The sequence below is a fragment of the Columba livia genome, chromosome 1 (genome assembly GCF_036013475.1).
Source record: "Columba livia isolate bColLiv1 breed racing homer chromosome 1, bColLiv1.pat.W.v2, whole genome shotgun sequence".
Lineage (NCBI taxonomy): Eukaryota > Metazoa > Chordata > Aves > Columbiformes > Columbidae > Columba > Columba livia.
Window position 1 is genome coordinate 57,392,041 of NC_088602.1, and position 24,377 is coordinate 57,416,417.

General features: G+C 39.8%; 1 protein-coding gene across 3 annotated transcripts in view; it reads left to right on the plus strand.

The window, feature by feature from the left end:
- Nucleotides 1-24,377, plus strand: part of PCCA (propionyl-CoA carboxylase subunit alpha) — a 286,891-nt gene that overhangs the window by 165,633 nt on the left and 96,881 nt on the right. For all 3 annotated transcript variants that reach the window (XM_065057776.1, XM_065057761.1, XM_065057768.1), the window contains exon 19: nt 7,703-7,805. In XM_065057776.1, the coding sequence (XP_064913848.1) occupies nt 7,703-7,805 (103 nt within the window). The remainder of the gene's footprint in view (nt 1-7,702; nt 7,806-24,377) is intronic.

The following is a 24,377-nucleotide window of genomic DNA, read 5'->3' on the forward strand; positions in this document are numbered from 1 at the left end:
TTATGTGTAGATGTAAAACTCAATGACTGTTACCTTATCAAACTTATCAGTAGGTGATCTTCTAGTAATTTCATCTCTGTTTTCATGCTAGTAGTTTAGAGATTGCTTGCTTCCTATTTTTAACATGCACAGGAAACCTGTAATATTCTAAACTTAAGAGAAAATGAAGAGTAGCACATTATTCCTAGGCACAGCCAATGTTTGAATGGAGGTGCAGGAAGCAGGCTGCCCAACAAACACCTGCGTTCCAAGACCATAATGTTATATGGAAGAACATAACTGCTACTGGATGATGCTAACAGAAGAGCTGTAGTCCTCCCTACTGCATCACAGTGATTTGTTCTGAAGCTCTTGGAGCATTAAAAGGAAGTGAGATAATTATTGTAAGACTATTCCTAAATATCTGCACAGTAAGAGAATAAGTTTTCTTGTTTAAGGAAATACAGGAGAATTTCTACAGGAAAAGGAGTTTGGCATTTTTGTTTTATGGAGTGTGTTATTATTATCAGTTTTTCCAACTGCCCAAAGTAAACTCTTAGTAAAAATAAAAAGTGTTAGAGGGAAACAAAGTTGTGAAATTAAATACTTTAGTGGAGGAAAAATAGCCCAAAATCTGTTTTGATGATGAACAGGTTTTTGGATTTCTCTCTAGAAGGACTGTCAGCATGCACAAGTCAATATTGTTGACTGATCTGATTAAAAACACCTGTTTGCGAGTAGTTCTTTGGTAAATAGTTTTACTGATTTATGAAAGACAGTTTGAAAGAACAAATCACAAGCACAGACTTGTTGATTATATGGAAAATAAATGTCTTTTCTCTGTACTTGTGAACACGTGATTTGAAGCTTCCTTGCTTCTCATCTCACAAATTCTTGCAGTGAGACAAGGAGCAACATCTCTTCTCCAGCATTAATGCTTGTGATGTTTCCTTTTTCCGAGAGAAACCAAATGCCGAAGTAGACCCTGACATGTCACAGAAGAAGAGTTTCAGATACCATGTTTTGCATTTATTTATTTGTAATTTCCAAGGTATGTTGGCATCTGATGATGCACTGGGCGGTCTCACCCGCCCTTGAAACTGAGAGGTCTTGGGCTCTACTTGCAGCTCTCAGGATTGCTTTGTGTTTCATCCGGTTTGTTAGATGCAACATGCACAGAAATTTTCTGGCATAGGACCAAACACTAAAACTCTTTGTCCCAGAGGATGCATCATCAGGCTGCAAAGCTGCATTCTCTGAGTCCGCGTGAATCTCTCATTCCTTCCTACCATCAGCAGGGTAGGCTGGTGAGTTCACTAGTGCCCTTCCAGGCTGAGGGAGACTAACCCAGATCTTCTCTCTAGTAACAAGTGATAGGATGAGAGGAAATGGCCTCAAGTTGCACCAGGGGAGGTTCAGATTGGATATTATGAAAACTTCCTTCACAAAAGGGGTTGTCAGGCGTTGGAATAGGCTGCCCAGGGAAGTGGTGGAGTCACCATCCCTGGAGGGGTTTAAAACGTGCTAGGTGAGGTCCTTAAGGACATGCTTTAGTGCCAGAGTTAGGTTATGGTTGGACTTGATGATCTTGAGGGTCTCTTCCAATGGAAACGATCCTATGATCCTTCATTTTCTGGATGCACATGCTGCAAACGTGAATTTGTTACAGCAAGATGGGCAATAGTGGCAATCCTGCTTCCTTTGCCTGATAGATTTAAAGCTAAAAGAGCATGATTTTTCAAGAGGCTTAGAAGTGCTGATATTTGCCTGCATGCTTGGAGAACACCTTCTCCTTAAGGCTATGGAGGTGGCTTTGGCAGAGGAGCCTCTCGTTGCTGCCCCCTGCCGGGTTACTGAGGAAGGCAGCTGCAGAGCAAGGGGGTCAGGGTAGCTCAGTCTGTGGGACCCAGCCCCGGCACGCTTGGAGACCTTCAGAGTTGAAGAGGGTGAGCGCAGGTTGTCTGCAGGATTAGTTATCAGTTGAATGACAATCAGAGGGCTTGAACCACCCACTTAAATCTGGGTATTAAATGCACCCTAGATTTAGAACATCTAGCTTTAACTGCCTTTTTGGCCTTGACTTGGGGTTCACTGGTGAAGGAACTGGAGGTTTTCAATGGACACTGGATTGCAGGCCCCTGCGTCAATGCAAATCCCCCAAAAGGCTTCTGTGAACGGGAAAGGAAGCATCCAGATGTACGCAGTTTTGAATCAAAGCACAGTTCACTCTATAACATTCTTTCAAAGCAGTGTTTATTATTTTATAGTTTATCGTCCACATAATTAATTTTCTTTCCTGTGGCCACTATGCGCGTAGAGTACGTGGCTATAAATATGCGTATTTGTTATTGATCTTAATGTACTATGTAAGAAAATGTAATGTAAACCCATTTTGACATAACCATTGAGTAATTGTTTCAGCCTTTGTCTGATCAGCTGACACACAGGCTAGCAGAGGTTGTTATTTTGTATGACATAAGCAGAACTATAATTTACTCTACTGATGGTATATTTTCATACTCTTGGTGAAAGGGGTATATGTATACATATAGCAGAAAGAAGGAAAACCGACTGTTAAAGACAAGTACACATGATATATATAGATGGATCAATCTGAATATATGTAGCAAATGTGTGTGAATAGATGTAGAAAATATTTCAAATTGCTGAATAAAATATTCCCAGAATCCTAGGTTCCTTTCACATAATTTTTAGTCCCTAAAATAATCCTGTGAAAGTGCTGCTTTTATCTCTTCTGTGCAGCGATGAACTTTTATGTTGGAAAGTGTTGAAAGTACTCAGATAGTAAAGCTTAGATTTTTGTTTTGTTTGGCAGTACACTTCTGTTTAGAATTCTTTTAATCTATCCGTTCCCTGCTTTTATATTCATCAGATAGTTGAAGGTTCTGTGAAGGATATTTCTTTGTATATGAACTTATTAAACCAATAATTCTCAAAAGTGCGAGATTTACTTCCCTTTTTCCTTTTTTTACATTGTAAGATAGGCTCTTGTTTGAGTTGTTAAATTTCTATTTGCCTTTCTTGAGATTTCGGAGGGGGGGAGTGCGGAGAAAATAAGAAACAATTTAGATGGTAGATCTAAAGTTTCATTAAAATTGCTTATGCCCTGTCCCAGGCATTTTAAGTGGGCCATCTGTCTAAACATCTCTCAATTTTTTTCTGATCATTTCCTCGACTTATTCATGAGCCATGGGAGGGCTCCTTTGTAGTCTCCATGTAGCTGGTTCTGTCTACCCCCACTGAATACATCTATGTGCTTGCATAACATATCTTTTCACAGTGCTGGAAATTCTCTGAACTTGGTTCAGATGAATGGCTCACTTTCTGAAGGTCTTTTTTTCTCCCCCTGCAAAGATTTGTATGCAGAAACTGACCTTGGTGGCTACAGAATCCAGCACATTATTCTTGATCATTTTACAGGCCACCTGCTGTGAAAGTTATGATGAAGGATTTCTTAATGATTCTTTGACCATTAACATTGTTTTAAGTCAATATTTCACTTTTATTTAACTGCTGAATAGGTAATTGCACAATTGAAAAACAGCTTTACGGAGTGTCATATAATGTGGTTTTCAAATGCTTATAATCTTTCGTAACGGGGGAATTTGTTATGATAGTTTGAGGTTTCTCTGTGTTTATGTAAAGTATTATGCAGCAAAAATATCCGAAGTAAAGAAAATTTTTAAGTTTCCCACCTCCACACATTAGGACTCACATTTTGAATTGGAAGTAAAAAATCTATACCCAATTTCCTGACCCTTTAGGAGCTGGTGACATTTATCATAGCTCATTACATCATCAGCAGTAATCGGGAGAGGAGAGTTTATTTGCCACAAACTGCAGAAAATGGTAGTTTTATTGAGTTCCTTCTATCCAATTGGTTGATGACAATCGAAACGGCTGGGGCAGAGTTCTTACTTGGCTTGCTTTTGTGAATGTCTGTTTTCTTTCGTTATTTGTTTTTTATTAGAATAGATAATGGTTTAACTAATGGCTGTTTTCCATGAGCACAGTAAGTATGTGTTGATCTAAAATTTTTAGCAGTTGTCTGCTTTCCTGACTGAAATCTTGCAAAGAAAGCAGGAGTTACAATTGCTGCGTTATTATAAATATCTCCCTCTGTCTCTTATGGGAGCTGGGGATAAAAGGGACATAATGCACTGTGCAATGTATGAAATAAATTGTGAGACCATGACATCATCTGTAGTTGAACAAACAGCGACAGAGGCTGAAGATAGATAAATAACTAAGCAGGCAAATACTGCTGTTTTTCTTCTTGCACTGTTCACGTGTTTTTACAGCTTAAATACTTCAGAGCAACGCCTTTATGACCTAAAGCCAGGCCATCCCCATGCTCTTTGTCCCCCTGTTCCTCATGATAACTTCCCTTTGGAAGACAATATGGAGCGGAGAGGTTCAGAACTGCCCGTTTCTATACGGGAGGGGGTTCATAACACCCTTCTCCCCCCACCTCTTGTCCTTGTGGCTGCGTTCACTCTCTCCATTTCCTTGTCTCTGACACTCCTGGCAAGGGACACCAGCGCGCAGGTCTCTGTGGCCCCGCTTCCCCCTTACCTGGCACTCATCATGCTGCCAAACTCACGATTCTTCCTGCAGCCGGAGATCTTTATATGTAAAGAAAGTGATTTTTTGGATGGTGTCTCATTTGTGAAAACTGGGAGAAGAAAGGGAGGGTGTCTTGAATGCTGTCGAAGACATATTGTGTGGATTCTGAATCTAGGGTTGGAGGGGAAGCACCTTAAGTTTTTTGTGTCTTATATGATGGTAAAAATGATGTTACTTTTTTCTTTCAGTATTTTTTTTTCTGTAAATAGAATATGTCAAATTTTAGTGTAATGTGTAGCGTTTTAAAAGTTATGCATTTTTGAAAATAGCCAGAAGTTTGAGCCATTTTCCATGGAATAGCAGAAAATAGATTCAGAAGTCCAGATGTTTTCTCTTTGGAGGACTTAGAAGAGTTCTCAGCCAAGGAAGCAACCTTGCCCAAGAACAAAGATTATTTCCTGTGCGCTGGGACTTCCAGACATTGAAAAAACCCAAACAACTCACAAAACAAAACAACAACAACAAAACCCCACCAAGAAGCCCCTTTCTTAGCCTGATGGAAACTTCTGTATTTCTGAAGTAGTTCACAGACTTGAGCAACTTCCTTTCTGTATCCAAGAAACTTTGGCTTTGATCCTTACTGTCGGACTTTGTGATTGTTGCTAATATAAAAAACCCTACCCCTCTGAATCCCATCAAAATGGAGTCTGGTACTACAAGATAATTTGTTTGAAAGGAATTTGATTTAATGAAGAAAAAGTAGGATTCCCATGAGCTAATATAAGGATCTGTCGTAGCCAGTGTAACTGTGGATTATAAAGCCATAGGCTCTTGTTTTAGCAAAGCTGAAAAATGTCCCTGTGAAAATAGATCTAGCAATTCCAGGAGGGAAGTACAACTCGACCTGGACTTGGGACTTAGATGCAGCTCTGGACCTTGCCCTCCTGACCACCGGTGTTGCAGAGAGAGGAATTATATGCCTGTGTGGCTGTTTGAAACCCAGGCATAGCCATGCCTTTCAAGAGGCATGCATCCTGTTTGGAGATACACTTGACAAAGCTCAGCAAGACAGGACCGAACAAAAATAATCCCTGCTGGAGAACAAGACTGTCTTTCCTTTGATGGCCAGCAGCCAGATTCATGAGGTCACTTCCAGTCAAATGCAATATGAAGCAGGGGCCATGCCAGCGAGGTTTTAAGGAACCTCATGCCACCAGTGAAGCAGATCTTCTAAGCTGCGTTTGAGATGAGGTCTTACCTCTTGTACAAGACAGATGAAGTTGCTATAAACTGCTAAATCATGTTGGTTATTGCAGTGGAGCCCTATGGAGAATTTCGCCAGGCTCTGCCGAAACTTGCTACGTTCCTCCTTAGTGGTGCTCCCATGCCAGGAAGTGCAATGAAAACATCTCTCAGTTTGCTGCCTCCTACCTGTGCAGGAAATTCCTGTTCCTCTTCTTCAGGAACTCTTGTGTCTGTTGCATTTCCTGTTGGCCAGTCTAAATGTTTGGGTGACACACAGGAATTTTAAGATGAGGTGGTGAGAAATGTCATTGCACCAAATAAACCATAGTTATTTCCTCAGATTTGTTGTTTGACAATTGTCACTGTATATTGAATGTGAAAGGTAATACTTGGCATCATTAGTATGGGAACAGGTTATTTTCAGTATCTTTTCATGGACTTTGTGGGTTGTGATAGATGTGAGGTTAGATGTTTGGTGAAATCTGGTGTAGTCGTCTATTTGTCTGGCTCCATTTCCCCTCTTCAGACACATTACAAGGCACAGATTTTGGAAATGCTGTGCCTAATTAGGTACCTGAACTTGCACTTGCTTGGATTTCACGTGTCTAAAAAGCCAGCCTTCTTCAAATAATTGTTGAAAACCTTAGCAAGTTGGGGTGTCGTGCTTGTCTTAGGCAGATGGTTTCTCCTCCTGTGGCCTCTGGAGGCCTCACAGGTGCTTCTCCCCATTGATTCCTCAGGGAGCCTGAGCCTTCCCTTTGGGGAGATGGAACAACACTTAAAGATGTGTTTCCAAGTTTTAAGACTCCGAAGGCTGCAGTAAAATGGTATAGTAAGCTCTATTAATGTATAATAGATAAACATTATAGTGGAAATGATCCTTAAGAAGAGACCTAAAGTTGCTGAACCTTATCTTTATAGATTTCTTACAGAGAATCTAAATCTGTGTAAGAATCAGTGTAGAAGAAAAGCTATAACAACATAATGTCTTTGTTTTAACACCTTCATACTTTCTTTTTAGGCAACATAATGCTTGCTGATACTAATATATGGTAACCATTCAGAAAAGTTGTAGCATACCTTTGGACACCAGTTGTTACAATAAATTGGAAAAGAGTTGGGAAGTTTGGATGAGGAAACTGAAACTGAATATATATCTAAATAAAATAGCTGAAAAGTACTGTTTCTCTCTGAACTTCCCAGAATGGAGACTCAGGTCTCATTTTTCTGCTGTCAGGTGTGCTTCTTTAAGCTAAAGTTGAAAAGATTCAGGTTTCTTCTATTACCTGATAACTGGTGCAGCCGCAGAATGCTGCAGGAATAAGTATAATCCTGCATGTGGGCTGTGATGATATATCATTATTTTTCCGGTGTCCTCGAAGGGCTCTGTGGATGAAATACTCTAAAATGTATATTAATTACAAAATTACTCATACTACTTGTTTGGCTGAATCTCTTGTCTGTAATTGGCCTTTAATTAAGGTTTACTGAGAATGAGATGAAAGAAATAGTGATTATATTTTGCCTTTAAAAGGAATACTCCAGCTATCACTGTTGCTATTCTCCTGGCAACCCACTTTCTCATCTGCTTTTCATCCTGTTTGAGCTAATTCTGCAGCAAGTGCTGGCTGTATTCAAGAGCCTCCTATAACTTTATCAGCGTACCCAGTGTGTCAAGGCACATTGAGAAAGGAAGTGGAGTGTATTTTCTCCTTATATTCTATTTAACAGAAAAAATGTATTAAGTAGTTTTTCTCAAGTATGCTCTCCAGCTGCGTCTATAGATTAATGATATTTTATATCCTTCATGACGAGGCAAGCGCTTCTGGTTAAAGTGGAAGAAGCATGAAATCTCTGTTAAAAATTCTTTTTCTGTCTGTTTCTTTTCTAGAATTCCTATTGCAAAATCAAAGAGAAGTAGCTGGGAGCTCTCTGTGCGTCTAGGAGATGGAGTTTACCCAGTTGCAGTTTCAAAGGAGAGCTCATCATTTTCTGTAAGTCCTCCTCATTTTCTAAGAAATTAGATGTATTAAGTCAATGTAAATTATCCTTGACACCTACTAAAATTCTCTATATGCTCAGTGACCATAGATGTTTTGTCTTTACTAGGCATTGCTGTGAATTACAAAACAAGATTCTCTAGGTTAATTAAATAGTACTGGTGTACAAAGATTTTTCTCTGCTAATGCAAGTGGAACATTTTTGTGTCTACTTGTTTATTAAATTAGTTTTCTAATTAAGGATCCTGTTTAGTGTCTTGTTTAGAACCAGGGTCTTATGCTCCATTGTAGATATACAAGAGTAAGAAAATAAATGCCGTATGTTTTTGGTTACGTTACCTCATCTTACGTTTTTGGTTAAAATCCAAAAACAAAACAAAAAAAACCCCTCAAAAACAAATCAAAGAACCAAGCAAGTTGAGTGTGTAATCACACTATAATGGAATTCTTCAGCACCTCAGTGGTAAAACTGTACGTGGTTATAGTAAAATGCCAATGTTTCAAGATGTGCCTGGGTCACTTCAGCTGAATGTGTGTAAACTCTTGTTTGTACGAATACTCTAAGATAATTACTTAAGCACTCAATGTTGTCAGCATGAAAGGCAGAAAGACAGATCAAGGCCGTAGAAGAATGGCAGCAGAATGAAGCCAAGATGCAAGCTGGTTGAATTGGAGTATTGAGAAGGTAGCTTTATAGAGAGAAAGTACTTTTAAAGTCTGTTAATAGTAATTCCAAAACCAAACAGAGATTTGTTGTTTTTTTTTTTTAAATAGGCAGTTGACTTGCATAGTATCTGTTGACTCTAAGGCAAAAGTTATCAAAGGTTCTTAGTTTTTCTTCAAATTGGTGAAAAGCAGGACTATGAAGAAACCCAGAAGTCCCCTAGTTACCTCTGGCAGCTGTTTACTCTTCTTGCATATCTTCATTGAAGAAACTTCTGCAACATCTGCTCCATGACATTTTTATAGTCATGTTCACACCTATGTTGCATTCAGAATCACGAGATTTCTTTGAAAAAGGACATTTAAGTTAATATTTCATATAATGAAGATAGTATTGCCTCAGTGATTCACTTTTGCTTTGCTCTACTGAAATTTCAGTCTAAAAGATGTGCTTTTCAGTTGAAACTATTCGTCTTTTTAGATGGTTATTTTCACTTACATGAATTGAAGTAATGAAAATCTAGCTTTTTTAAAAAATCTTTTTGTTGGCCTAACTGGGACAAGAAGATGCCTCAATGATATCCTTTTTAATACTACCTTTACCTCTGTCACACTCTATTTTACAAATATGCATGATAAATGTGAGAGTATGAATAGAGAGCAGGATACTTACTGTTCCATGTAGATCACAGGTGCACTGTAAAAAGGGATATGGGGAAGATCAGTTGTTGTGGTCAGTGTCTTTAAAATTTTTCTCTTGCAAGTGTATTATACTACTTTGTGAAAGAAGGTGGTCAGTTTAGTTGCAGTCTTTCTTTTAGAAAGAATTCCAGAAGGTCTTGTACAACTGTTCTCTCAGTACCTGGTACATAGTGTTGCTCTATGGCAGTGACACTCACCCTGCTTGTGGAATGGTGCTTCAGGAGCAAAGACAGAATCATAGGATCATTTTGGTTGGAAGAGACCCTCAAGATCATCGAGTCCAACCATAACCTAACTCTGGCACTAAAATTTACAGAGCAGTGTAGAAATTGTCCCTGCAAGTACCTCACCGGAGATTCAGGACACCCCAGTATTCCCCAGCCCTCTGCCATAGAAGCCTTTTCCTGCTACAAACTGACAGGGAAAGAAATCCCTTGGGAACACTCAGAAACGTTGTTTGTACCCTTGGCAGGATGGAGAAGGCATGAAATCCTGTGACTGAGGCACTGAGATGATCATGTTTTACCTCTGTGTCTGTTTCTGCATCATTCATCAGTTCTCAGTGGACTTGATGTGCTACAGTACTTCTTGTTGTTATAAAAAAGCCCAAGTTATAATAAACCCCATCTTTCCACGGGGACTTTGTATGAGCTCCTGGGGCCTGTCTACTCGCTGGGATCAGGAGTCCTATACTTTTGTCTCTATTGATTGGAAAGGTGAACATACTGAACATACAAGCTTGTATATGAGTCAGTCCTAGATTCTACTTGCAGCTGAGTTGTAAACTGCACTGTGCTTCTCCAGGAGGTACAAACTCTGAGAAAAGATGCTGAATGTGTAATGCTATTGCTGCTGGTTTATTGTTTTAACATACAGGAAATCATTCCTCCCTACGAGACAGTCCAGACCTGTCTATCAGTTTAAGCGGGATTGCGAAACCCTTCTGGTGTATGAGCGTTACAGCTAGTATAAGTCCAGTTTAACAAGGCAAATATGAGGTCTGATTTCTAGTCCTTTGGTTTGTTATTCAAACACTAATACCTCCAGTATAATCAACTGGTGGGTCCGACATTGGTGGACTAAGCAAAAATGAGTAGTTAAGCGTGACCTTATTTTTCTTGTTTGTTTCCATAAATTCCTTTATCTTTCCAAAAGTGGCTCGGGTCCCCTTTGCTACTTTCCCTTAGCAGAGCAAGCATCGGGGGGGGCAGCAGCACAAATCCTGTTGGGGTGGGGAGGGAAGCAACAGGCTTGCGGGGGTTCCTCGTGTCCTCGCGTCCCTGCAGCGTGTGGTACTGCTATTCCCTTCCGCTGCTGGGTGAGGAGGCAGGAGCACCCCTGGGGAGCTCAGCGCCCCCAGCATCATGGGTGAAGGGCTGGAAGAAGGGGTGCCAGGTGGGACGGGCTGCCTGCCCTAAAGGCTGGGGTCAGCGACAGAACCTTTTGCACTCTGGTTCTACCTCAACCAAGCATGTATACTTGGGGAGAGGTAATTCCTTTTTTATTTGTATCTGGAAAATACCTCAGCTGGTGAAATAAATCGCAGTAGGTGGATTTCACTGTAACCAGAGGTCTGTCCCACTTAAACCATAAGGTATAGTGTATTAAAATTAGCTCCTGATCTTGGGTTTGTAAAAAAACCAAGTGACCACGTAACTGTTTTTCAATACCAGAGGTATTTAGAGTAATGCTTATCTTCCATTAATACTGGACAAACAGCAGAGGACATGTTATTCTTTACTTTTTTTTTTTTTTTTGCTGTAGTTGCACTGCAGTCAGGAGAATATAGTAAATAAAGCACAGTCAAAAATCTTCTGAATTGTTATTTGAAGCCTTACAATGGAAAAACAAGTGCCTTAAAACTTCAAAGAAGAGAAGTCAAAGACTAGGAAAGAGAAATCTTGTTTCTGATCGTGATATATAACATACCATCGGAAAAAAATGGGGAAATTCAAAGCTCGTGTTATTGACACTGCTGTCAGAAACACAAGCCTCACTTTTTGAACTTCTGCATTTACTTTTTGCTCTCAAGTTGGCGTGACACAGGCTCCTGACTTTGTGGGTTGTGTCCCCTTGTGACTCATGACAAAGATAGCCGAGTCTGTGGTGCAGTTAGGTAGCCCAGTGGGAGGGCCACCTTCACACTCCCCTTCAGAAGTTTGCTCCCGCTGCAAACTGTGCCTTGCAGCGGCGGCCGCCGTGTCCTGATTTACTTTGTTTACCGCTGGGACCCTTCCAACAGTGACTCCTTTCTTTTTTTCACCTTAACTCCTCTCCTCTCGCCAGCCGAAAGCTCCCCACCTCGCAGCGTGCGGCCCTTTGCTCTCCGCGCGGGGAGCGTGAGCCGCAGGCCTCTCCGCGCTTCCTGCTGCTTGCCAGCACATCATTCGTCAGCATCTCGGGCTATGGGTCATCTGTGGATTTCTTCCTTTATCATGAGAATCTTAATGAGTTGCGCACTGTTAACTGCTCTGCGCTGCTCTCTGTTTTTCAGGAATTTGAGTTTTGTGGCCATCTGTTTTTAACCACTTTATTTGTAACAGAGGTCCTTGATGCGAGCTGGCTTTACGCCACTTTAGAGGCCTTGCTTCCCAGAATCGAAGGCCTTAAAAGATAAGCGGTCAAGTGTGAGCAATACTGTTTGCCTGAAGCAGTGCAAACAAAAATATTAGTTTTCTTGTTTCCAGTAGAGCTTAAAAACTTATGTGACTCCTAATTCGTTATTTTCTCTTTTAAAGTAGAAGTAGATCTGTTGTTATTCTGAAGCCAGCAACATATATGCTAATAGTTAAGCTTGTATAAAATTAGTATACTAGAACTTTCAGTACCAGACGGTTGTTTGTGGTGATACCCCATCAACACAACGACAAACACTTCCGCAGTTTAAAGATTCTTATGACCTGACTTGAGAATTAGAATCTACCAACTTTGATGTGATCTGCTGGCTTATGTACTAAGAGCTTGCCAACTGAATTAATGTAAATGTTGCTTATTCTTTTTTTCTTTGTTCTTTGTCTTATATATTAATTGCTGGAAGAATCTTTACATTAACTGCTTGTCATATATATCCATTTTGTTCTTTGGAGGACAGATGGTCGGATTCTGGGCTTTGATTAGTTTTCTTCTTAAGCATAAAATTTTTCCTCTCATCAGTGGAGTTGAAGATCTTACAGTCAAGTTTACTGCTAAAATAAATTTAAAGGAAGAATACCCTCCTTTACAACAGACTAAAGTAAACAAGCAACAAACAGCCCAGAAGCATCCCTCCACCAAACTCTGGAATCTTTTGTTTAGTTCAATTTCAGACAGGATTCTTCTAATCTTGCTCTTTTTGGTTGCCAGTGTGGCTATGAAATGTATTTAATTCATGATTTCATTATTTCATATTCAAAGGTCTGATCCGGTTTTGCTGGTGAAGGTTGGAGTCTGTTCTTTCTTCACAAAGCTTGAGTGTTCTGCAAAGTACCAAAGGGCGGGAGAGACAAAAGCAAATGGAAACCTACAAATATTGAGCAAACCTGGTAGCTGTGGTTTCCCTGCACTGTACTAAATTGACCCTTCAAAGCCAGATGCCAGCCACCAAGGATGCTCTTCATCCATGTGTTGGTGGCTTTGTTGCCTGTTCATGGACGTCCACTCCCAGCTGCTTGCAGCCAGTGTGGGGTCCCCTTGCTAAGGGTCTGTGTGGTGGACCTGCCCTCCCCAGCTGCCTTGTGAGCAGCCCCCAGGCCCCTGCTTTGGTATAATGGATGGCCATGGACTGACTTATGATGTGGATGGATTTCCTGTAGGCCAGGGGTGTCAAACTCATTTTCACTGCAGGCCACATCAGCGTTGTGGTCACCTTCAAGGGGCTGAATGTGATTTCAGGATTGTATAAATGTTGCTACTCCTACATTTATACAGCCCTACAATTGCATTAGGCCCTTTGAAGGCAACCGTCAGGCTGATGTGGCCCCTGGTGAAAATGAGTTTGACACCCCTGATGTAGGCAATACGCTTAAAATGTCTAAGAAAAATAGTAGCAAAGAATGTAAGTGGTTTAAGCAAGGGAGAACCTAAATACATTGGACCAGATATCCAATAATAAAGCTTAATGTAATTGGTCCACCACTGTATAATTTTAATTCAACAAAAGAATGAAAGATAAATAATTATGTGATTGTAGTGCAGTCTTTTCACTGCAATAATCTGCCCTCCTTACTTCCTTCAGTATTCTTCCGTTTTCTGTTACGGATGTCATCCAAATTATAAAACCAAAGAATGTTTTTTATTAATATCTTTGTGGTGGAGGTGGTAGTAGAAAAGGGATTGGTCATCCTGATTTTAGGCTACACCTCTGCTTTCACAAAAGCAATGGATGAATCCAAAGGCTCAAAAGATAAATACCAGCAGTAAATAATTACACTTTAGAAGATACAGTCATGTTTCTTTTTATTTGAAGTTAATTGCTATATGTGTAGGTTGAGGACCTAATTTCAGTTCAGCAAAGAATTTGTAGCTGTATTTTGCATTTTTATAAACATTTTTGCATAAACTGTTTTCTCATTCTTTGTAGTATAGGAATCCTCTGTCTTAAGAGTTCTTTTTTGCTGATTTATGTGATTTCTCTGCAAGTAATTGTTATTCTCCTTTTTCATGTTTCAAAACAGCCCTTTCTGTTAGGGGTCTTCATCTCTGTAGTAGATGCATACCTTCCCAGACCACTTAGCCTCATCTTCTCATCTGTTCAGCTGACAAAGAATTTCCAGATGTTTTCAGTTATAACGTAGCTTCCTATCATTGAAGTTGTGGTGAATGAAAGTTGTTTATTTTTTTTTAAGGCGTAAGGTGAAATAGTTCAGAAGTTACTTTGAGCAAATGGAAATTCAATATGTTTCCAGAGGGACCAGTATAGGTCAAATGCTGAATAAGAGGACTAGAGAAAGCTGAATTACTTTTTCATATCGCTACCAAAATGGGCTACCACAAAATATTGGATAACTTCCTAAATTCCAATTTAAGAACAAATAAATATAGTACAGCCATGAAAGCTCTATGTAAAATTTGAGAAGCTTGTTCAGCCCAATGAGAAGTTGATTAATAAATGTTCTTAGTGATTTTTAGGAAAAAGCAATTTTTTTTTTCCTATTTTTTCATAACAAATAAATAATTTATTAGATATCTATGTAGGTGGAAAAGTGGCTTGTGTACCTCTTAGTATTTTGAAGAGAGAACCTATTATGTAGTACATAAATGAGAACATAAAATACAGATCTAGGGCATTGCTGTCATCATTATTTTAATACATCCTGTGTCATCAGCATAGGGCAGATAAGTACTTATCTGTATGCTTTAAGTTAGTTAGTGAACTCATGTGTATCTACTTAAGACCAAGCTTTGACCTCAAATTAAAATGAATAAACATTGAATTGAGCGAACTCTGCTGCATTCATTTGCTGTCAATTTTATGATTGGGGTTAAGTTGATTTTAAAGTTACTTTGCAAAATGTTTTTTCGTTTTGTAAATTCTCTTCAGGGAAGGAAAAATGCTGAAGAAGAAATACCACCCAAAAAATCAAACTAGTAGATACAGCAAAGCATCAAGTGTAAAAAGGAATATTATAACATAAAATCAGAGCAAGGATACAGAAAGTTGCTGCAAGCAAACTGTGCCCACATTTAATTCCTTAAACACAAATGTGAATGGAATGGTATCATAATTCAGAGCATATTCATTTCTATCTTTTCAGTAGTCCAAGTAGAAGAATAACGTGGCCTATCCCTATCAGTGTAAGATTAATGATCTTATTAATAGTTCTGGTATTTTATTGATTCTTGTATTACTAGTATCTTCTACTTCTGGTATGCTTCAAGCACATAATAATGTATAACTAATTGGTCATATAAAATAAATATGAGGGCTGTATTAATAGAGATTAAAAGCAAATACCTGCAGGAACTAAGACAAAAAAGAGAGGTAACCACTAGAGATATAAATTAACCTATAGCCTCAGTAGTAGTACATGAAGATTTTCTGGATACTGTAGTTTTAAAATATATCGGAATGTTATATATGTTATATTGTTATATGTATGGAATACAATATGCTGCTATTCCAATGTCCTGTGTTAGTTGGAATGAAGGGAAAGAGCACACATAAAGGTGCAAGTGAAGGATGCAGATCAGTTAGATAATTCTGACAGCTGTACGCAGAAAACTTTTCCTGCCTGTTTCCCAGTGGTTTATATTTTACTTGTGCGGTAGCACACACATTTTCTCTTGCAGTGCAAGTGCAGTTGTGTGAGCAAAACTCTCTGTTACCAAGCTCTATAGGTTATATACCTATAAAACGTACACGTTCTATAGGTTATGTACTGACTTTTGCTTTATAAGTTCAGGTTCAAATCTTGTATTTGGATCCTGTATTCTCTTCTGTAGGGTGCCAGATTTACTGGAAGGGTAAAGGCTGTCCTGTCCTACCCCAATGTGTGGGGACAGTTTCTCCTGCAGGTGAGCACTGTGCACTTGAACCCTTCAGTCTGGGAGGAGTATCCGTGTTGTGACTCTGTGGGCGAGTGGTTTAATTGCTGTATTTCTGTGGCTGCTGACGTTGTGATTTTTAAATAAAAGTGGCCTTGGCCTCAGTATCTTGTTGTGAACTCGATGTTTCTGGTATGCATTCCCACTCTGCTGCATTGACTCTGAGAATTTAGATGCTGGGACACGTGAGGTGAGATGGAGGTAAAAATTCTTAGGTAAATATTAGGTATGCTCATATAATATTTATATGTACTTGTATTAGGTGTGCTTGTGTACTAAGAAGCAGAATGTATCTGGATTGTGTGTGTGTTTTGCGATACCACGCCAGTTTAGCAGTAAGTACGTGTGATGGACTGGTACAATAGGTGCGTATTTGCTGTTTAAGGAGAGATTGTTCGTGTGGGTTTGTATATCTCAGTTTTGTGTATTCACACAGTACTCCATAAGCATACAGAGAAAATATCTACAAGGTTGAGAACTAAAAATTACACGAAAAGTAATGAATTAATTGTGTAGTTTTAAATGTGCTCTCCCCTCTATGTCAGGGCAGTATAATAGCTTGGTTATAGTAGTTTTTGGAGATTTCTAGTTCTGCCACAAAACTCACAGTAACATGTGGTCTGGCTCTGGTGTGTAGCCTATAAGAAATGTTTAAAAAATGCAATGAAAGGTCTGAGATGCTAAAAAATGGAAACTGTTTTAAAAGCAGGTGGGGTCAGTTTGGATATTCATTTTCCTTATGTTAGAATCAGACTTCATTGTTTTAAATTGTAGTTCTTAGAAGGCAGAGAAGGAGCTAGATTTTACAATGATTATTTCTGAATTACCTAATGAAGAGTTTTACCCACACAGGTGGCTTCACAGAATGAATTCCTGTGGTATGAAAATGGACACTATGTCCTGCCCTGGGTCATGATGCAGTGATTCCAGGAATTCCAGTGAACAATGAACTGAAATATAAATTAAATACCTTCAATGATACAGAGCAGTAACATACCATCTTCTTTCTTTAGAAGGTCTTGTTTCTGGCATAACAGCATTTAATGTGGACTGCCACCCTTCCACTCCTTCTCTGGTCTTTTGGTGTAAGACTGAAAACTCCTTGGGGCACGGGTATTGTCTTCAATTCGTATTTGTGTGCCATGCACACTTCAGATCCTGCACCACAATATTAATAAAATTATTTTCTAGTTTCTAAAACCGATATTTACATGAGCATCACTTGAGTGCTTTTCTTTACCATTGATTTTTGCATCCAGGAAAACCAGAAGGAAAAAGCCTGACTGGCTCCTCTCTGCCCTAGAAAACCCCTCCAACTTCCCAACCCCCGCTCCCCAAATTTTGTAGAATGAATAGATTAAAAAATGTTGTGAGCTCCTCCTGCTGGTTCTGCAGTAGCAATAGTTATAATCAAAAGCCTGCTAATGTAATGTTAAGAGCATGGCTTATTACCACAAAAGCCATAGTTAACTCTGCAGTTCCTGAATGGTGTTTCATCTTTAATTCTGCTCTCTGAGCAAATCTCAGCACATTTAATATTCAGTATGACACTATAGTTTGAGATCTCTTGATGCTTTGGCATAGGGGAGAGCTGTAAGGTCATTGCTGCTTTGAGTTGCTTTCTTAGCTCTAAATTTCCTTCCCGCTTTTCCCCCTCTTTAATTTAATTTTTAAGTAAGCCAGACTATTAACATTTCTTTAATGTAGCTTTTATGGCTTATGAAAAATAATGCTGCTGTAGTGGATAGATGTGCGTCAGCTGTGACTAAATGTTTTGATGTAGTCTTCTCAAAAGATAGACTAGAAGAGCTTTCCTTTGAAATATGTGAAGCAGTTTTAGACACAGCTTCTCAGATGGATCTAGTTAGTCTTTCATACGGACTGGATGTCCGTTTGTTGCAGCTGAATTCTCATTTCATTCACCCATAACTAGAAACACCTCGCTTCAAACGTGTTTCTTCAAAGAAAGAAGGGTTTAGGGTTCCATGTTTTACTGCTTTTTGATGTTGGTTTCCCTTTAACTGAGAAGACCTTATGTTTATACAACTGTTATTATTAAGAAAACATAGCTTTGTTCATGAGAGTTCATTCGGTATCAGTGCTGGCTATTGGTAGGAGTCAGAGATCTGTGGAATAGATCTTGCTATACGAGACTAGTGGGACAGCTGTACGTCTGGCTATTAAGCTCGCTGTAAGGAAGATTTGAATGTAAGCAGGGTGTTCTAATAAAACCAGAGAACTTGGGTTGTGGGAGGGTGCATATTAAGATAAGAGTTACAAAATGGTCTGGCTTATCAATGGATGGGGGTCCTATTTATTATTTATATACAGAAGTCCCCAAAGAGACGTTTTACTCTGTACTGTTCCCCATTTTGGATATGTTTATATAGCACAGTAGTGCAGCACAAAGGGATCTGTGCAGACTAACATAGTCTGCTTCACTAATGTGGCTCTGCTGCTCCTAGTTGAACTAACTCTTTTAGAGGTGGCACACGCAGCTGCACGTGACACTGCATTGTGCCGTGTCCTGACACCTCTACAACAAAGAATATCATGAAAGCTGTAGTGAGAAGTGTCCGATTGATCAGAATTCAGTGAATGGTACTTGGATGCTGCTGTGGTTGATGCTTAAGGAATATGAGCAGGAGGAAGGCAAGGTGACAGATGCTCCGCCTGTGTCTGTTCCCCACTGGCTGCTTTGGAGACATGATGTCCTGTAGACTGAGGAGAGTTAGCCTGCAGGAACAGGCTGATGATGCTGGCTATACTTCTCTGTTACCCAGCAGTGTAGCTGAGCTGGTTCTGCCTCTGGCCATGGCCGTTCACCTCTTCTCTTCCTTGTCAAAGATAGGGCAGCCTAGCCCAGCTGCCTCAGATGGTGGCACCTAGGACACGTTGGCAGGACAGTGTAGCATGGTGGGCTGTGAGCACTCTGGCCTTAGAGGAACTGGCTGGTCTGCAGGATCGCTTCTCTGGTCCCTGGTGCTTGTCCATATAAGTTACTCCAGCAAACTTGTGCATCTGCTGGGAAGCCCTCACCGCAATATGTCTTCCCCTTGCCCTTCCAGTCGTTTCCTCCATTTGCCTCTCACCATGTCACCACAGGCCGCTTCGTGTTCCCTGCTTGTCCTGTCAGAAAGCAGTTCTGGGGCTGGGCAGCCACTCACACGCAGGTTGGCCAGCCCAGCTGCTGGATGACATTGTCCTTGTCTATCCAAGAGCTGAATGGGGGCACTCATTTTGTTCTCCATGCAACTTCTCATTTTCATAAAACTTAAATGGATTTTAATATGTTTGGTTAATACTGACCGGTCAATAGATTCAGAAGATGAGTATGGTGCGGACTCACAAACAGTGCGGTTGTTAACCTCCTTTTCTTTCTGAGATCAGGCTAAAGGTACTGTTATTGAAAGGGTTAAGAAAGAGAATGAGGTTATTCTGAATGTAGGAGAAGGGAAATGATTTTTAAATTATTAAAAATGAATTGCATCGCTGTCTGTGGCTCATATAGAGAATGAAAAAGGAACCTGATTTAAGTAGTTGTAATCTACTGCCAATGGTTTATTTCATTTTCCAGAGAAAATCTACAGATCTCAAGGACATACAATAAACTGAAATCAACTGGAAACCAAAATAGATCTATAGCTCCATAACTTTAGAATTATTTCAGGTAATATTGTATGCACCAGTCTTTATTTCAAAGGTTGTTGTTGCAGTTCCAAACCCACTTAGATTTAAGGAATGCCAGATGTCAGGTGCGCATTTTGCAATAGTGTTATCTATGTGACTGAACACAGAATCCCTCCGCTGTTCAGTATGTTACATAGGCCAGCTCTGGGCATTTCCCACAGTTTCTGTATAGATGGGGACTGCTGCCTATGGACCTTTGTTTCATGTATTGCGGAAATGTTGAGAGGCAGTGTGCGAGGGTAGGAAGAGAAGGGTCAGACTTGAGGTTAGTGGGGTTGTGTGCTGACTTCTGTCCCTGCCCAAGTCTTTCAGAGGTGCTAGCCAAATCTTTGAAGCCATACTTTATAAATGCAGTCAGTTTTCTGTGCTCTCCATTCTCTGGGCCTCAGACTTTGCACTAGAGTCAGTCATGGAAACGCTGAATACTTACAGCTGCTGGGGAAGTCAGTGCTATCGGCATATTTAAAGGTACCAGACAAAGTACGCCACAGTATCAGGTTTCATGGGCATCATGTATTTAGTAGGGTCTTTTAAAACCACAGTCTGTCCATGTTTCTTTTCTACTAGATGGTGGGAATACAGTGAAAATAAACTCATGTTTCTCCCTTGTGAAAGAGTGAAGTACTACGTGCTAAGGGAGACATGAAAAGTCTGATGAAGAGAACTAAGACTTGAGTAGCATGCACTAAGCCTGCCTGAGCAATTTGGAGACTAGTTTAATGAGTATTCTTCAGTCATGTGTCCACAGCATTTGAATCTGTTTAAAATACTATGCAAGGGAGATGAAGCCAGGTAGTGCTTCATATCTCAAATTTTATCAGGTTGTGATATTCACATTTGCATAAAATTGTGTCTGAATTCAGCAACTCTTGTGCGTGGGTGTGTGAGAGAGAGAACTCCCTATGTTCTTATTTAATAGTTCTTTTTTCTTCCCCCCGCCTCTTTTTTCCTCCCCAATTTGCTGTGTAATGTAATGCTGATAGTCAAGGATTTGTTAACTGGGTTGGATCCATTCAGGTCATTGCTTGGACCTCTGCAGTGAGCTGAGAGTGTAATTGCTGGTAAGATTGCCATTTTCTGCACAGCACAGTAATAGAGATGAACAGTACAGGTCAGGAATTTGAGTTTTATTCCAGACTCCATTTCTGAAGGGTGGTCAGGCATTCAGAGGTTGTGCCCTCTGTGTGTTTGCTTCTTCTTGCTCACTGCTACTAATGTGTCATTTTTTTTTCCAAGTCCTGCCTCTTCCCAGCTTGTCTCTTTATTCTGGCTTCATTCTTCTGTCTAGTTCTCGTTTCCACCCCTCAGTCGTCTCACCAGCTCTGTGCTCATTGTCTGGCCGGTCTGCGTCTCCCCTTTGGACTTCTACATGGCTTTGCAATCAGTCTTGGTTCTCTTCTACAGGACCTTCTCCCCTGTAGCTGTGCCCTGCTCTCCAGTCTCTCATCCATGCATTGATCCTCATTGCCATTTTCCTTTCCCGGACCCTGAGCATTGTTTTTGCTTGTCCCATTTCTTCTACCTTTCTATTTGTCTGTCTTCTTTGTAAGATCGCCTTCTCACTCCTTAGATAATTCTCTCTTTTCTTTCATCTTATGCTTCTAGCCGCTTCTTCCTTGCACAATCTGTGCACACTTCCATCTGTTCCATTATCTGAATTGGGTTTCATGTGTTTCTGTTGCCTTTCTCCATTTTTAGTCTCCTTGCTCAATGAGTCCGCCACACCTTACTACTTGCTCCACATTTTCCTCTCAATCTTTTCTGCACCTCCTTTACTGACACTTCCAATCTTTGTTCCAGTCTGCTTTCTCCATCCATGGGAGCCCTCAGTGTCCAGTTTTTGTTACTTGTGGGTTGTTTATACCACTGCTTCTTCCTTTGGTGCTCATCCCTAGCAGAAGTAAACTTTAAAACCACAGAGGTGACAGTTTTATTAGGTTTGACCTGGTATTGTGCAATCCAAAACCACAATTTCAGGGGAAGCTGTGTTTTACCCCTAGGCTGGTAGGTGTCAAATAAGAGGAAGTGTCTTCTAGAAATGTAGCTGTGAAGTGTGATGATCTACAGTTATAGACAGAATTTGGTTTTTGAAGTGCATAGAGCTCATTCAAAGGCAGTTTGCAGGAGGATGGTAGAAGTGCATTCCAACAGTTGCACTTCCCAGGCAGGTTTTCAAACCTCTGTTCCAGATCATAAAAGACATGTTGCAACCTTTCATAGAAAAGTCAGTGGAATTTAGCAACGTGGCCAAAAATGTATTCTTTTTCTGTGTCAGAAATGACTGCTTATTTCTCTCTGAAATTTCCCCTTTCGGAAATCACTTCTAAATGACTGTTCAACCTAAGCAGAGTCCATCTGAGTTGTAAGAAACTCAAAATCCAGTGTGGTGATGTGAGGAGTCAGACACCTTTGGCACTAAGGCTCTTCCCTTCCCCCTCACGTCGTAGCCCCGTGTCCCAGCCCCGTGCCTTTTGGCAGGCTCTTCCTCTGCTCCTCCCGTGCTCCTGTCTCCAGTCCAACCTCGTCTTTCTGTCGTGCCTGCCCTCTTGTTCCCACCATCTAACCTCTATCAGCTGTTTCCTTTATTGCTGTAATCGCCGTGTATTTTCACACGGTGACCTCTCTGTCACTGGTGGAGCAGCCCAGCTGTTTGATGGTAACAGACTAGTTTGCATGCACAGTTTATCCCATTTTAATTTAATATTTTCTCCTAGCTGAGAGGAGAGGAGGGAAAGAGTTTAATGCAAAGTGCATATGGTTAAACTGGCGTCTTTGTCTTGATGACGATGAGCTTTTGCATATTATTAATTTATAATAAACATACGTTTTACTAATTTAAGGTATTTTATATTAGTTTTATCATCTAGACTCTCAAAGGAAAGCTACATTGGCCAATCAGCATAGTAGAAACACAGAATGGTTTGGGTCGGGAAGGACCTTTAAATATCATTTAGTCCAACCCCCACAAACGGGGGCATCAGATTGCTCAAAGCCCTGTCCAACCTGATGTTGGGCACTTAATAAGCAAGAATGAAGACCAGTTTTGAGTTTAAAGATAACATTAAATGAAGATAAGGATAGATAGTATATAGAAATCTCAGGAAACAGAGAGCCTGGGACTCCTTTATTCAACAGTTAAACAGAGTAAGAACAAAAAAAAGCAGAATAGGGTGCCCTTGAACACGGCAGCAGCAACTCTTAAGATGAAACAGAAATAAATAGACCCACTTCCTTACACAGCTAATGGATTTTTCCAGGTCTTGGCAAAAGAAAGCTTTCTGAAATAGATGACTTAACAGGAACGGAAGGGAAAGGGCCAAGGGATGGTCATTGTCAGTCACAATCAATCTGTCAGTCTACCCAGCTAAAGTCTGTGGTGAGATCAGATCACATTGGCCCAATATGCTGGATACATCTGCAATCCAAACTGAACCAAAGATGATTTAAAGTTGCTCAGGCTGACCCTGCGGAGTACAAATACTTTTTACTTGTTTTATTGTGATTTAAGTAATAAATCCCAATTCATAATACGTGGCTTTACTTTGTAAAAATGTGCTTAAAACCACTGAAAGTACTAGGTGGCCTTAAGAATAAATGCTGTTAGGAGCATTACTGAGAAGGATCTTTAGAATCTGTTGAATAATTGACATTCTCAACAGAAGCTATTTTAGAGGTGGACTTGGCAGTGTTAGGTTAACGGTTGGACTTGATGATCTTAAAGGTCTTTTCCGACCTAAACAGTTCTGTGATTCTGTAATAGCGAAGGGTGTGCCCCAGAAAGTTCAATATTAGTAATGCTTTCCAGAATAGCTAGGAAATTGTTTTGAAAATGGCAATAGGAAGTATGTTTGATGTTATAGACAACTCTGGCATTTTTTAGTCATTAGGAAGTATTAATCTGCTTTACTAGATCTGCCTAGCTCTTTCTGTTGATATATGTTTTTTTAAAAAATATATATATTTTTCAGCTGGATTTTTTTAATGGTCTCAATTAGTTTATCATTTTAGCAAATTTACTGTTAGCCAGAGTGGTTAACAGATGAAGTGACTTCAGAGTATAAATTCTCATTTGGTCTTGTAGGTTATGTTTCATCTCTGTTGTATGCTCTCCTAATTACCAGCATATATCAGTACTTAAAATTAGGATTTTAAAGCACGTATTGTTCATCTTCTCTAGATTAGAATAAAAACCAACATGGGCTGACATGTTATATTATTTCGTCAAAATCTGATAATGTTGTATTTTCTCTCTCATTTAGGCCTAATTATCTCTTCAAAATATTAGATCAAGAATTGTTTTAATCCACATGACATAGTTGGTAGATTTTTTTAATTAAACTTCTGTTGTGTGTTTGTATTTTGGGTTTGGGGTTTTTTTTGGCTGTGGTTGTTGGTTTTTTTTGTTTGTTTTGTTTTTTAAACTAAAACAGCACTAGTTTGTGTTGTGTTTGAACTGGAACATCACGCTCCAGCTCTGAACCTGTGTCAGTGGTTCCTGTCATTGGTGCCGGTACTGAAGAAAGCTCAGTACTAATTTTGCAGTTTGGTCTTATCACTAAGAAATGTCTGAGGAATATATAAAAAGCCCAGGTAACTTTGGGCACAGTAAGATTTAGATACAGCATCATGACGTGGGATAATCTCTGAGTATGTCTTAAAATGTTAAATCTTTTTCTTGTTAAGTGATGACATTAAAAACCAATCTGTGCAAAGCACGTAGAAGATTAATTAACATTGGGAAGAAGAGAGATGTCTGAGCCTTTCACCTGTAAGGTACCCTTTATCTCCAGCTGAGTTTGCCAGCCTTTAATGCTCTTTGTCATCTTCCCCAACAGGTATCTTGATATTTTTTTCCACACTGCCCTTTATATTTTGAATGACTTGTAATGCCAATACCATGTATTAGTGTGTTATCCTCTCCCACTGAAGGCTTTCAATATTTGTTTGGCTTAAGCAAAAAAAAATAAAGACACATTAATTTAACTGGTG